The sequence below is a fragment of the Apteryx rowi genome, unplaced genomic scaffold (assembly GCF_003343035.1).
Source record: "Apteryx rowi isolate R43461 unplaced genomic scaffold, aptRow1 scaffold_34, whole genome shotgun sequence".
NCBI lineage: Eukaryota > Metazoa > Chordata > Aves > Apterygiformes > Apterygidae > Apteryx > Apteryx rowi.
The window spans coordinates 2,325,375-2,340,920 of record NW_020449863.1 but is presented as its reverse complement, the minus strand read 5'-3'; the positions used below and the strand labels follow the sequence as shown (position 1 = coordinate 2,340,920).

Genomic DNA, 15,546 nt, shown 5'->3' with positions numbered 1-15,546 from the left:
ATCACATAAAGGAGCTGCCCTCAAGTAATTTAAAAATCTGAATTTAAACTGAAATGCACTGAATTGAAAAAGTAATGTAAACTCTCTGGGAGGAAAAAAATACATATCTATCTATCTATCAGTCAAAAGCAAACTCCAGACTGAATGCTTCAATTGCTCACTATGGCCTGATTGTATTTTGATGCAATTTCAAAAATGCCTAAGAACTCTCAAACAATGTGGCCTGACATCTTTTCTCTTCCTCTGTCTCAAATAGTAGTAGGCTAATATCTTCTGCTCTGTTTAGCAAAGGTAGAAACACTGGTTCAATTTAACACTGTAATTAGAAAGACACAAAAAAATGGAAAGGCACAAAGTGGAATCGAAATGTACAAGAGCTCAGCCGGATTTTTCTTAGGAAGGTACACTAGTTTTTCTAGACTGATTTTATACCTAATGAAATTATTGCAGACTGGATCTTCATCTTGGAGAAAGAAAATCCTTGAAAAGCATTTAGCTTTTAGTTTTTTTCCAGGAAAGTTAAATCATATGGTGCATATGCTCAGCAGTTTTTAAAAACAAACTTTAAATAACTAAACGCATGCCTAAAAACCTTAAAAAAAATCTAGGGGACAAACTAAACAAAAAGAAAACAGTAATTTTCTTACATGCACTATGTATTACTTTATCACTGATTTGCCAGCCGTAAGGCAGGACCGAGACAGAACTAGAAAGGTCAGAGTGGCAATTTTTAAATCTACTGCCATTCTCATGCTATTAATAGCCTATTTTTTCTTTTAATTGTTATTTGCTAAAAATCCCTTGCATGAGATGCCTTTCTTGAGAGATGATACCAAGCCAAAGAGAGCTTAAATATGAAATGAAACATTTTTTTCCCCCACCACTAAAAGATGCCTGAATTGAAGGGTTTGGCTTGTGTTCAAGGGTTTTGGCTTTAAAATAAGCAAGGATATTAGGATGAGTCTGGACATCCTAATGTTCAACAGCACTTCATTGTGCATTACAGCAAAGTGCCACATTGAACTCTGTCATATACAAAGTCAAAATACTAGGTCTGTTCAGTTGCCTTTTCAGCTAAATTAAACAGGTTGAAAGTGTGTTTGATTTGGGAGGAGGGAAGGTCTGTGATGGACCTGTCTTCTAAACTTATGTAACACATTCAATTAAAACACATGACACTTGGTAAATTCAGCAAGGAGTGCTCATGAACACACACACACACACAAAATCAACCCACAAACAAACAAAAAACCCACCCCAAACCAAAACAAACAAAAAACCAAAATCAAAATCTGGGTTTTCATGAAATAGTAGCTTAAAAGAAAAAAAAAAAACAACAATAAACAGCCAAATAATTTGTCTCTCTCTAATCCTTACAAAAGATCTGCCCCCCCACCAAAAGATTTTCAGACTAGTTAGCTTTATACAAAAGAATGAAAAACAAATGGCAGATGAACTCCAGTAAATAAAACGCCTAATATTAAACTGCCTCCCTTAAATTTTCCATCATCACAGCTTAATCAAAACATATTTACCTTCCAGAGTGCGTTCCTATTGCTACCACCGTTCCACTTGGGTGAAAGTCAGCGCAGTGCCCAGGTTCCTAAACAGAGGCAGAGGTATGTAATTTACTCTCCAGCTTATTTACAGGCATAAACCTCTCCTTATATTAAAGGTACCCTAAAAATCCCATGCAAACTAACAAAGAAATAAAAGAGTAAGATTAGCTAGTTAGCAGCATGCTTATAATCCTCAAACCGATTTTTTTTTTTTAGTGTATCGCTAATATGCATTACATGACCTTCTCACAAGTAACACACCTAAATTTCCGTCAAAAAAGTTACATTTGCTTGGTTATTAGCCAAGATATGATATAAACATTGACAGTAAGGAAGGATGTCTAAAACCAAGCCTAACACACCTGCATTGATAAAACAACCTCTTCAGATTGTTTGAACAATTGTAAAAAAGTTAAACTGCAATAAGAACAACAAAGGAATTTTTAACTATATTCTGACTTGGATGGCTAAATGGCATCATTGTAATCACACTGCCATATATATAATGGCTGATGAACTCTGTTAAGTTTATCAAAGCTTCTCAATAGCTGTTTTTAATGCCACAGTTATGGGTTTTTTACTTCTCCCTACAGTCAAACGGGACGAGAATATTTCACAAAATTGATGTTTTCTCCTATTTTCCAGTTTTATATTTAACATTAAAGAGTTCACATACATCTAGCAGCCTGGTCCATTCCAGTGTGTGGTCCACAGAGTTCCACATACAAACTTGCCTATCTTGAGCACATGTTAAAAATAAATCTTTGAAAGGATGGGACGCCAGTCCCCAGAGTTCATCTGTATGCCCCTGAAAAGGAAAAAACACATGATTTTAAAAGGAATAAAGCAAAGACCCAACAGGGAAGCCCCAGCCCTTCACATTTTTGGATTATGTTAAAAAGAACAAAACAAAACCACTCACCTGTACCTCTACCAGGAAACCATCGTTAAACGTTCCCCGCAAAACAAAGTTCCGTGAGGTCCCCACTAAAAACTGATCTGCTTTTCCTTCTGCCACTGCTCTGATTGTTCCATACTGATCAAGAACCTAGGAAAACAAGTATTGGCAAAGCCACATTACAGATCTTAGTAGGCACTTACTTCTGAAGACCATAATTACCATAGTGCACAACAACAAGACCAGAACTGCCATTCTCCCTGTAAAAAGGAGTAATCTAATCACCTATACATTAAATCAGGATTTGACCTGAAACTTACCTCATTTATCCATTCTGTACAGGCATATACAGGAGACCCTCACTCCAAAACAATCACAATTACAACATATTCAGAGGCCTCAGTAGAAAAAATTACAAGTTAAGTTCCGTGGATCTTTAAGTGTCAAATGCATTAAATAAATGCACTCCACACCCTTGCAACTCCTCATAAGGATAGAAATTATTTACATTTTAAAAGAAGAGATTGTGAAAATTAAGAAAAATCTTGTAGTCCATAGTAAATGCTTCCTGATTTTCTTAATGCTTTCTGATTAACCTTAAGTAACTGTTCGTATGCCTTATGCCAGCAATGACTGAATTTTATTGAGTTTGCTTATTGCATGCTTGAATTATAACACATGGCTCTATTTTATCATGTGCATGTTTATTGTTTTAAAATGACTTCTCTTTAGAAAATATGTTAACTTCAACATTAGCCACAAAAAAGAAAATCATTATGATCATTCAAGTTGTGTCAGGGTTCGCATAATATTTTTCAACATAAAATAATTAATTTGAACATAATATGACACATTGGCAAAAGGAACATGGAGACAGTGATATGAATACAGTATGTTACTCAGCAAATCTAGGAGTTGTATACAGTGGTCAATGTTTACTTATTCTCAGCCATGCTTTCTAAAAGTCTTTAATTAGCTTCAAGATAATAATAATAATAATAATAATAATAATAATAATAATAGAAAAGCTCTTTTATAACCCTCTTTAACCCTTGTATATTTAGTTCAAAACATTGGTATAAATGTGTGCCAATTAAAAGGTAGTAAAATATTACTAGAACAATTGTTTAGGAAGACTACGTTATTTCAGGAGAACATCTTATTGTTAGGAAAAAAAGTATTTTTAAATCCACAATATGCAGATTTTTTTCCAGTTCATCCCCATTCGCCAAATTGCAAAGACACATAAATATCCAAATACATGAGTTAAGGTAAAGTTAAAAGAAACACTTCAACATTCCTTGCTACCTAACTGATACAGAGTACCCTTACATATCTTACTATTTGTCTAACATCAAATAATCTATAAAAAGCTTGAACCCTGGTAACTTGTCTTTCTCCAGGCAGGTAAACTTCAGAAAAAACACCGGCAATACTAAAGGACATCCTCAAAAAAGGGACAAATAAGAGAAACTGAGGAAGGGTTTAGAAAAAAGAAAAAACCTTATAATTTCTGTTTCCTTAAATAGAGGAGTATAAAAACCTCATATGGTACCATATATGGACTGAAATTTGACACACTATTATAACAAAATACTGTCACCCACTTAGAAAGACAGCAAAAAGGACATTTTGTCATCCCAAATACTGGTCCTCCGAGCAGTGTGGGAGCGTGAGGTTGCTAATTACAGCCTGCCCAAAGCAGTTTTACTGCTGCTCCTGCTTTCTTACCTCGATTTCCCTTTCAGGATTCAGATCGTGATCCCACAGGATGATCTTTCGGTCTTTCCCACCTCCAGTCAACAGCATCCCATTCCTCATTTGACAGAGTGTGAACACACTGCCATCATGAGCTTTGATTTGTCTGCTTATCTGATACACTCCTACATGCATAAAAAGAAAACAATATTGGAACTCTACTCGTTTTTTTAACCAGGGCTTACAAGAAGGTGTGCATTTTGGCATAAGAATAAAACAACAGTGTACAATAAGTAACTACATTTAGACTGTCACCCTGTTAGTATTGCATTAGTATTACAAACACAAGGTGGTAGTGTTTTCTTACAGGATAAAGAGATAAATGAAAAGCCTGCTTTTCTAAAGAGAACACTTTTTTGAGATTGTAACTGTCCTAAACCTATTTTGAAGGCAGGAACATTACAATTGCTTACAAAATACTTTTGATGTTCTGCTATCCAAGGGGACACTATTTTGCAAGAGGTAAGAAAAACCGTCTTTAAGAGTTAAAAAATATTTAGCATATAACCATTAGAAAAGAATTAAAATCATTTAAAAAAACACTCTTAAGAGTCCTTGTCTATAGTCTTATGGGAATAAAAATGGAAAAAAAGCAAATTATTTATAGCAAAGTTTGCAGAATGCATGATTCCAATAACTAATGCCGGATGTTGCTTCACTTAAAAACACTATAACCAGCACTTGGCATCTATCAATATAGTAGTCTACCCAAAGGAAAACACTAGGAAGAATGAAAAAGATAGGAAAATTAAATACCAATGCAAGCACAGGAAAAAAGGAAAACTCTTGCATCCTAGCTGGGTCTTCATTAGAAGAGAACTGCTACCTACTGTAGTAAAGTATATATATATTTTATATATATATATACACACACACACATATATATTTAGAGAGAGAGAGAGAGAGAGAGAGAGAGAGAGAAAGAGGGCAGGTGGGCGGGCGGGCTTCCAAGATTTGCATATATACAAAGAACAATCACAAAAAAGCCTAAAACACCACCTCAGTAAATGCCAACTTAACTGAGCCAACTCTGCCTAGGCCTCAATTAAGCATGCTCTCTGACTGCCAAAAAGAGTTTGCGATAAAATCCTGTGACTCATTTAATATGATAAACCAACTAAGAGAGCCCATATTCAATTAAGCCAATGGAAGTAAAAGTTCTATTTGATATCTTTTAAGATTACTGGGAAAAGGTTATTTTGCACAAAAGAACTTCAAAATTAAACATCAGATAATGTGTTAAATTACTTTTCCATTGCAGTTAGCTTGAAAGACAAGAAAAAGATTTACCTACAAAAGCAGACTTACCGTTAAAGATTTGCTTTTTACATGAATGTTTTCCTGGCATACCAATTTAAACCAGAGTGTTTGAAATAGCTGCCAAGTAAAATAAATTATACTTGAATTTAAAAGTTACCTTAGGGCTCAACTATGCCAGGTTTGCATATGCTGGGTAACAAATCATTTTTCTTCTCTTTTCTACAAAAAAATTTAACCCAAATGCCAAATAAAATGGGTTTTAGAGTATATTTTACAGCCAAGATTTGAGCATCTGCTTAACCAGATACCATGTTATTTGTGTAACTGCTACAGATCTGCAATATATTTTTCCTTCACACACAGGCCCTCTTAACATCAGCTTCAACTTTTATTGGTATCCTTTTGAGACTAAGCATGGTACAACACAAGTCGTAAGAGGCAAATGCAGCTCACAGAACCCTTAAATTGATCCTACAGCCTCTTTCAAATCATACAATGAAAGCAAAGTTGATTAACTGCACATTTTTTCCATGCAAAAACATTTAAATAAAGTAGTTTTCATTAACTTTGGGCACAATCTCATAAACTGATGAGAAACTCTGGTGGCTATTAAGTCAACCAACAAATTCATGAGACTTGAAGGAGTTTAGTACCACCTGTTATAATAGGAAGTGTACACTCATAGTCAGGCCAATTTTCCTATTCCTTTTCTAATGCAATCTTTTATATGTTTGTCTTCTACAGACTGTCTAATCTGTGATTAACTGTGAATGCATCCTACCTTTAGGTCCTTTTCCTGGAGTAGATTCTACAGTAGTTTTGCCCCATATAAGTATTATCCCACCTGAGTCTCCAGTGAGCACATCACCATTTCCCAAAAAAGCCAAACACTGAACAAATTTGGGTTTTTCATATTTCTGAAACAAAATAAGCAAAAGAAAGGGATAATTGCTTGTACTCTTTTTGTAATTAGTATAACGTATCCACACCCATACACCCTGCATACACATAAGCAGAAGTTAGCCTTTTTCTTTACCCTCTGTGCTCAAACAGTATAAGGTGACAATGGAGCAAGTCTGCAGTTGGGATGAGCAGACCATTCCAATGATTTAAAACCTGACCTAATATAAAGGCATTCTTACCCCAAATATCCCTTGTTTTCTTGCTAAAGAATTGCCACTCCACGTCCAAAAAAATATATGAGATTTGCCGCATGTTATTATGGTGTTTGCATCAGTTGGGTGGAATTCTACAGCAAGTACAACTTCATTTGTAGTCTGAAAGAACAACAGAAGTAACATTTATTCAGATGGAACATTAGCTATTAGACACACATGTAAAACGCCAAGTTTCAAAACAGAGACAGAAGAAAATGTACAGCTGATTGACTGGATGTATGAAAGAATCCATAAATACTTCCATGCTAAATCAACTGTTTGAATGACCACATACATCATTATAGTATTATCCTTTCGTATTCTTAAGGGATTCTATAAAACTTCAGCAGAAAAGTAAGGTTTTTTCATTTATTTTTTAATTGTAAAAGACCTTCTACTGTTTGGAATAGCTAAGACTGCTGCTACAGAAAATGAATGAAACAAGACAATCTTTTGTATTGAAAAACGGTTCAGTTTCTACATTGATTAGTTTGTTATTTTGGATAACAAAACTATGATAAAGGTAACACAGAGAATCATAACATACCACAATTACATCCATTCTCCTTCCGAAACCCTCTAACAATTCCTTTGGGATCTTTCCTCCTCTCACCTTCTTTTCTCCTCATGTGAGAGCACTCAAGTTAATATTTTATGGATACTTTACCAATAAATTTTACAAACATAACAGACTGACTGGTCATTTATCTAATTTGTAATGTAAATTCAACAAAACTGTCTTTGAAGCAAACTCCTGGAGGCAATGATTCCACAAAACACTTATATGCATCAGTGCATTTACTTCTATGGGATTTAAGCACCTGCCTTAAAGAAACATACTTAAATGCATTGTTGAATTAACATCCGTGGGACTAACAAAGCTAGGCCCCTTCACACTCTACCTTTTTATGGCTCATTTTAGAAAAGTAAACTTGTTAGTTTTCATTGTTTTTTGATGGTCACATTTATCAAATCATACTTCACACCCATGCTTTCCTCCCCAGGAGTGGACGTGGTATGTCCACAAATCATACAGAAACTGGAAGGGCAGAAATATTTACTCAAGTTTAGGTGAAATGAGACTTCCATTTTAGGCCCTAACTCACAGGTAGAAACTCTCAGCTCACACCAAACCTAGCTGTCATGGAAGGTGTTTAACATACTGCAAGATCAAATCCTAGATGTGAATAACTGAAGGGGAAGTTTTCCTTGCCGTAATCTTTTGGTCAGTTCTCAAATACCAAGGAATTTCCTGAAGAGTGAAAACAGCCAAATATAATGTCAATAAAAAGGCAAATGGGAAATATCAGGCATATGCCAGTTAGCTTCACATTCAATATCAGCAAGGAAGTGGAAATGCTGACATAGAATTACATTAAAGACATATAGAATAGTATGCAATTAACATCAGTCAACATGATTAAAGGAAAATAGGGCAACAAACCTGATTTCATTATTTGAAATTGCAAGTTTGTAGTCCTATAGAGAAATGTGCTTATAGAGTATTTGACTTACTGATTAAAAAATTACTTAATTAAAAAATTATTCAGTTCTACATCCATATATCTGCTTTTTTGATATTGTATAACACAAAGCAAGATATCTAAAAATGTAGACTTCAACAGTAAATTATTATTGAATTGGGCATTTCTAGTGCCATCGATTTTACACTGATAAAGAGTGCAACACCTGCAAACACTTGTCAGCAATCAAAGGAAAAAGAAAAGCAGACTTGATTACAATGTACAGAAGTACTAATGGACGTTTTAACTGAGACACGTATACAAAGAATCCAGGTCTGGAACTTCATTCAGATGAAAAAGAATGCAGAACATCTAAAATTGTCTTTTAAAAATAAACAACTACAGACTGCATCACCACTTATTTCCTTAAAGTTCCCAGGATTTTTATTTTTATTTTTAATTAAGACAATATTAGGGAATTTCTTAATTTAGAATGGTCTTTAGGCCTAAGTAAAATGTAATAAATGCGCCAATAGTCAAAACTCTTCCATATACATGTTAAGAATACATTTATTTTGTGCTCTTATAATACTTGGAAACTATAATTATGCAATACTGCTGTAAAACCAAATTTGTGTCTTAGAAGTTATTGTATTTCTAAGAATAACAGCACTTGTATTTTAGAATATTTGTTTGCACACTATTTACCTTTATTTCTGCTACTTTTGATTTCTTCTGCCAATCCCACACAGTGAGCATATGCTCATTAGAGTCATCAATTACACACAAATGAGTACCAGAATCCTAAAGAAAAACAAAAAAGGAGGGATGACAAAGTACTTTCATCTCACATTAAAAAATAGGGTATGACAGTACTATTTTAAAAAAATCAAAGGCCCAAATATAAATTAAGCAAGTAAATCCTTAAAAACAAGGAGTTTGTTGTATTTACCGTTTCTCTGAAAGGTAAAATTTCTAAATTCATTTTCGAATAATCTCACATTTTGGATAATCTCTCATGATTCAAATAATATCCTAGGAAAACTTTAGAAATATCCATCAAGTCTTTCCGTTTTAGTTTGTAATTTTTTGCCTTCTTGTTTGTAATACCATGCCAAGAGCATCAAACCAAAACTGCTTCTCCTTTTCTATTCAGCAAATATTTTTTCCCCATTTGTGTTTTTTTTCCTCTTAAATATTACTAGCACCTAAACACAACTTTGCATTATCAAGATTTTGCAAGCAAATCTCATTTTTCTCACAGAGCACTAAGTACCAGCACTTTCATGATGCAGTTGGTAAAACCGCAGCAAAGGTAATACTTTCTGAAAAAAATAAAGTTTACAGAAGTAGGAAGTCTAACATCTAAGGTTTAAATAACTGAAACAGCTTRTTTTGAATGATTTTACAACAAAATAGTAAATGTGGCTATGCACAATTAGCAGAACAGGTTGAGAATCTTAGAACAAAAACATGTATTTATTCACAGCAACATATGCTTTCACAAACCAGATGTTTCAAGAACATGCATAAAGAGATGTGGGGGCCTTATTTATTTTAAAGCTGATTCTTGACAGTTCAACTCACATTCATTAACAAATTATGAAAATACTGAGATGGCTGAAATTTTTATTCCCAGATACTATTACAAGCAGATTGTCTCCAATATATACGTCAATATTAGGTGGGGAAAAAAACCTTTAGGATGGCTTTGGTGATAATACACTGCTCTTATGTGGGTTAGTGGAATTATGTGGTAAAAACCACAGTTCTAGAATATTTCACATTCACTGTCTCAGTCTAACGCGGAATGATATGAAATTGCAATAAGGTATCAGGATCACTTTCAGCAGCAGAACAAAACCAATAAAAACTAAAATCTAATCTTTAATGTTTCCTTAGTGTTTTTTTAAGATAGAACATGTATTTCTTTACCTTAACAAATTTGAGTTTATAAGTTTTATTGGTATGTTACAGTGACTGAGCGAGTGTTCCTCTCATTCTATTAATGCAGTATATTTTTATACTACGTATAGAAAAGTTTGTTTCATTTTAAAAGCTATTAGAAAAATTAGAAGTATTCGAAAAGCTTATTTACTGAAAGACAAAACCTAGATATAATTAACTTAGCAATGTTTCAGTGCTAGCGAAACTGCAGCAAGACAGCAGAAGCATTTATTTTCACTGGGTTGCCCAGAGAGGTTGCTGAGTCTCCATCCTTGAAGACATTCAACACTTGATTCACCCTATTAGCTGTGCCTGCTTTGAGCAGGGGGCTTGGACTGGACGATCTCCAGAGGACCCTCTCGACCTCAACCACTCTGTCATTCTCTTCTGCTCTTTAATGGGAAATAGAGCAGATATGCTTTTGCTGCATTTTTGTTTATAAATCCTATCACTAGGATGAAAGAATCACATCTTGGCATTACAGAAGCTGATAAGTCTTAGAGCTCTGGGGGGAAATACAAAGGCAACAAAGATTAAAATATACATATATTTTACACAAATAAAAACTGAAAATAAACTCCGTGGCAATTTTAAAATGAGAACTTCATGAAAATATATCAAGACCAAACAGCACATTTCCATTTACTCCCAATTTTTCTGATCAATTCTGTGACCCAATAACAAGACTTCTATTTTTAGTCTATATAAAAGTAGAGGTAGAGGCAGACAAATTATTTCTAAGGAAAAAGCAGCACAAGATTTTATTATTTTCTTTTGGTGGATTAAAAAACTCCTCCAATTATGCAAGCAGAAAATTTACCATTATGTCAGAACTCTTTAAAATTTGCCTTCATGAATCTTAGTAACAAACTTTTTTTGTTTTTGTTTTGTTTTTGTTTTTTGTTTTTTTAAACAATCTCCCCCCCCCCCCCAAACCAGTACAGATTTCTATTTCTAGTCAAGGTATTTCTTGTCTGCTGTTTACTCAGTGTGCTAGTCTGATACCACAACTTTACATGTGCAATTTCCTGTTTTTCCACCTAGCTCGCTGTCAGCTGTTTTTATAAAGTATATAAACTTTACTGACACACTTCAAACCAAAGCAGGTCAGCTAGAAAACCGCATCTAAAAACCTCCAGAGATTTATTTCCAGTTTACACAGAATTTGATAAAGCATTTAAAACATCAAGTAGTAGGACCCATCTTACCGCTTTGGAAAAATCCAAGCACCCCACTCCACGTTCGAAAGTGCCAAGGCCAATAACCTGCAGTGTCACCAGGCTCACCGAGTCCCATACTCTAACATGGGGCTGCAAAGGCTGTGCAAAGGCAACATGACAAACAGCATTACCGACTATGGAAACAGCAGATGCAGATGGCAAGGTTCATTAAACAGATGCTACCTGAACGCCAGCATTGCCAACTACCCACTGAAATGCTGATGACTTGTGTTACTGATGCCACTGTCGAGTATCTTTAAGCTCAAAAGCCAAGATCCTAGACAATTTCTACTCACCATGTCTGGGCTAGAACATGGCAGCATTGCCATCATGGCAGGAAATTAAGTATGCTGGCATTTGGATGTCACAAAAATAAAACTTAGCCCACTTTAAAACACTGGACAAATAAATGGACTAAATCTTACAGAACAACTGAAACAGGTGGTCAAGCACTGTTTTTTCTACATAAAGCTAGGCAAACATCGGCTGCAGTGCATCAGAGCAATGTTACTGAGTGTTCCATCACCAACCACTGAATGAAATTCTCCATGGTTATATTTCATCCAAGTATTATCCCAAACCTGCTTAGCTTCATAAATGTGATGCAATCACAAATAAAGTGGGAATGGAAATGACTTTAGAACAACATTCACCATAGAAAAGATAACACATCATCTTGTTGATGTGGGAGAAAAAAGAAAAAAAAAACAACCCTCCTCAACCCTAGCAGGAGATCAACAAATGTTCAGCGGAAGTCAAAACAATATCCACAAGAAAGCCACATCAATTTCTTAAAAGAAATAAGAAATTAAGTTGGACATCTGAATAAAGTTTCTACAACTCAAAAATATCTTTGTTATATTTTGCTGTCTATAACTCAGTAAAGATAAGCTGGTCATTCCTATTCTAATAGACTTCTTCAACAGCTAGGGACAAGAGCATTTAAAGGCACTTGTCCTCAACTAGGTGAGTTTGTAGGAAAGCTGGTCACACCTTCCATGAATTCCCAAAGCCAATTTCCTTTTCCTTGAAGCTGTAAGAGTACACAGACCAACAGAACTGGGGGCTTGTTTTCCCTTGAGAGAAGACATATTGGAAGAAACGTGAGAAAAAATGTAACTGATTTGCAAGGCCGCATGAAGTTTCACATTTGCTTTCAGAATTAATACTGAGTTTCTGATGCCGCAGATACAGGACTTTATGAGCTTCTGCTCTTTTTAATATATAGCTGAGCACTTGGTTGTTACTATCTTTTGCTAGAGATATTTATCATTACCTTAGAGACAGCAAACTATCTCAGCAAATGTATGGCATTAAATAAACTGTAAACAGAAGGTGATGATGAGATAAAAAAACAAAAAAACAATTTTTCCTGATTTTCAAAACAAGATACTACTGCTTGACAGCTCTATTACTTACCCTTCCATCTTTATCCACTCCAGCTAACTGTCCTGTTGCAATTCTAATTTTGTCTGGATGAACTGCAAGACTAAGACAGACAGAAATATGACTTGCTTTTGCTGTCATTGGTCTTCAAAACTGAGAGGTTTTCTTTTGTTTATTTTTCAACAGAAGCCCATGAAGACACGATCATAGATCCCACTTTTAATGAGACAGCTTGAATGTTTTTCTCATCAGAATATTTTATTACATACTGTACTGGAAAGTCCTGATCATTTGATCAGGCATTTGTGATGGCTGCTGGCACACAACCAGAGGTGCCACAAGAGCCACTTTCACATTTGCCCAGGCAAATCTAAGGTTTGCACTCTATTGGGAATCCACTGTAACAAAACGTACATTGTCTCACGCTGAACTTTCTAGATGTAGTTGTCATATTTATAAACACTATAGCATACTTTGTACCTAAACTCTGTGCATGAACCTGGGGAAAAAACAACTGAGAAGTCAGCTGAGGGACTGTGTACCACAGAGTCAGGGATTATTACCACTTGAAATGAGTTACTGATATAATTGTACTAATGGAAATCTTCAGTGTGGTGCATTGCTACTGTAAGTCAAAATCTGCTTTTGCTCATCATATTTTGCTTTGAAGCTGATGTGAAAAATAAAACAGATGCTGTAATTTCAAAATTCCTCCTACTCATAGTTATTTTTAGACTGGCTTTCTCATTTACTTTCTCTGTAAAATTACAAAGGCGAAGAAAGCCCTTGAAAAAGGCAAAGTGTGTGTTGGGGGCCTGAAGAAGTCATAGTGATGGACACCAAAAACGTTTAAAATCAGTCTTTTGAATTAACTGTGAAGAACATAAGACTGACAGTATTCCTCCCACAGGAAGCAATTACAGTTATCAAAGCACAGCAGGGGAAAAAAAGGGGGGGGAAGGCTAGATAGCAACTCTTCTCCTCCATTCAGATAAAGTAAGGAGCTTACATCCTCTATTAAAATCACAAAGTCTTATACTACTTTTCGAACTAACACTGTAAAGTGAGCAACTGCCTTTGTGATGACAATGATGTTGGGTTCGATTTTCCCGCTTTGCTGTTTCATTTGCAAATGTCTTTCTGGTCTCCCAGACAGTCTTAATACTTGGATGGAGCATCTACTCAAAAAAAAAAAAAATCACAAAACTATTACTCAGTTTTCCATTTGTTTTTCTAATTCTCCTTTAAGTCTATACCTTTGCCGTATTGCTTGTAAATCACTCTGATCTAGAATTGGGCTGATGATGATTTTTAATCACTGGGACATCCATTTAGAACAATTTATGAAAATATTCTGTCTCTAATCTGACACTCTTAGACTGGCTAGGTATCCTCTTGTTGTTTTATATTTAAACCTAGAAACCATAAGCTAGCAAGGACTACTCTAGCACCATTCACTTACACAGTAGTTACTACAGTGAAATCTACCAGGACTGATGGAACAGAAAATAACAACAATTATGATGACACTAACGAGATCATAGATAAAATGAGAGAATTAAAAAAAATATCTCTGCATTATTACACACATACATACACTCATATACAAATGTTAGGTACTAACCATTTAACACAGTCTGTATGACCCAAGTAGTGTCGCTGAGTTCTCTCATCATAGTTAAATAGTACCACCACTGATGCTATGAAATACACAATTTCTCCAGTAGGAAGGAGGTAAACATTGGCTCGACAGTCTCTTCCACGATACCCATATCTATATGCATATATATTTTTTTAAAGTCAAGGCTTTCATAATCAGTGTACACCACAAAATATAAATTTTGCAAGGATTGCTGATTGTTCTCATGTCACAAAATATGCCCTTCATTATATTATTCTCTGAAAGTATACTATACTTTCAGTGAAACACAGTTTAAAAAGCAAAACCAAAAACACACAGATTTTGGGAAACCAAACCATTTCAATAGTATGTTTCAATGACATAAAAATAAAGCCTGTAGAAAGCATACCGAAGACAGACAAGCATAACAGTGTCAGTTTATAAGAACTGACAGTGTGAAGTCTCACTAGGTAATCGTAACGCTCGCTGTCCTGGCTTAACATCTTTTACAGCAACAGAATTGTACATTTGCATTCCAGAGTACAAGTGTATCAGTTCCATTTGGCCTTTAAAACAAGTGTGTGAAAATTCCTAATGCTCTTCAGAAAAAGGCAAGATTCTGCAGAGCAGCTGGCAAATTCAGGAAATATTTCTTTTAAAATGTTTTAGAATATTTTTAAAATAAACAAACCTCAAAACTAACTGACAAGGGGAAAACTAAGTGAATCTATCCAAAACACACAAAAGGGATGATTTTGTAGAAAACCCGTCCGACTCCTGTGACATCAATGGCATTCAAAAGTTTTATGCACTACGATCCAACCTTGGTCAGCACTGATCAGATGTTATTACAACTTGATACTTCAAAACAGGTGCATTTTCTTCATGGAGACTACTAATGTGGCTGCCTGCCTGTGTGTCAGCCCCCAGGGTCCTCATGCACAATTAAAACCATACCTCAGACTGCTCTGGAGCCCTAAAAATGTAATTACTTTTTCCTGTTATGTCCTGCACTTTAGAGATAGTTCCCCACTTCAGTGTGCACTAAAACACCTGCAACAACAAGGAAAATATGTGAAATACCTTAAGCAACTTTAGCTAAAGGGTCCCTATCACAGGTTTTGGCTAATCAGATAGAAAGGAAATGAAGTCAAAGACCCACATGGAGAAAGCCAGACTAAGCAGGTCCTTTTTTTTTTTTTTTTAAATAAATAATAGCAGGTACATGAGTACAACTTGGCAATACCTAAACTGACAGCTGAACTGACAGCCTGGCC

At 35.1% G+C, this 15,546-nt stretch overlaps 1 protein-coding gene across 3 annotated transcripts in view; it reads right to left on the bottom strand.

Annotated features, from left to right (window-relative positions):
* Nucleotides 1–15,546, bottom strand: part of EML4 (echinoderm microtubule associated protein like 4) — a 127,217-nt gene that overhangs the window by 20,339 nt on the left and 91,332 nt on the right. For all 3 annotated transcript variants that reach the window (XM_026072371.1, XM_026072370.1, XM_026072369.1), the window contains exons 9-18: nt 14,273–14,422; nt 12,682–12,751; nt 11,251–11,361; nt 8,804–8,899; nt 6,618–6,752; nt 6,257–6,392; nt 4,189–4,340; nt 2,482–2,607; nt 2,236–2,367; nt 1,536–1,603 (exon numbers count right to left, since the gene is read on the bottom strand). In XM_026072371.1, coding sequence (XP_025928156.1) covers nt 1,536–1,603; nt 2,236–2,367; nt 2,482–2,607; nt 4,189–4,340; nt 6,257–6,392; nt 6,618–6,752; nt 8,804–8,899; nt 11,251–11,361; nt 12,682–12,751; nt 14,273–14,422 — 1,176 coding nt within the window. The remainder of the gene's footprint in view (nt 1–1,535; nt 1,604–2,235; nt 2,368–2,481; nt 2,608–4,188; nt 4,341–6,256; nt 6,393–6,617; nt 6,753–8,803; nt 8,900–11,250; nt 11,362–12,681; nt 12,752–14,272; nt 14,423–15,546) is intronic.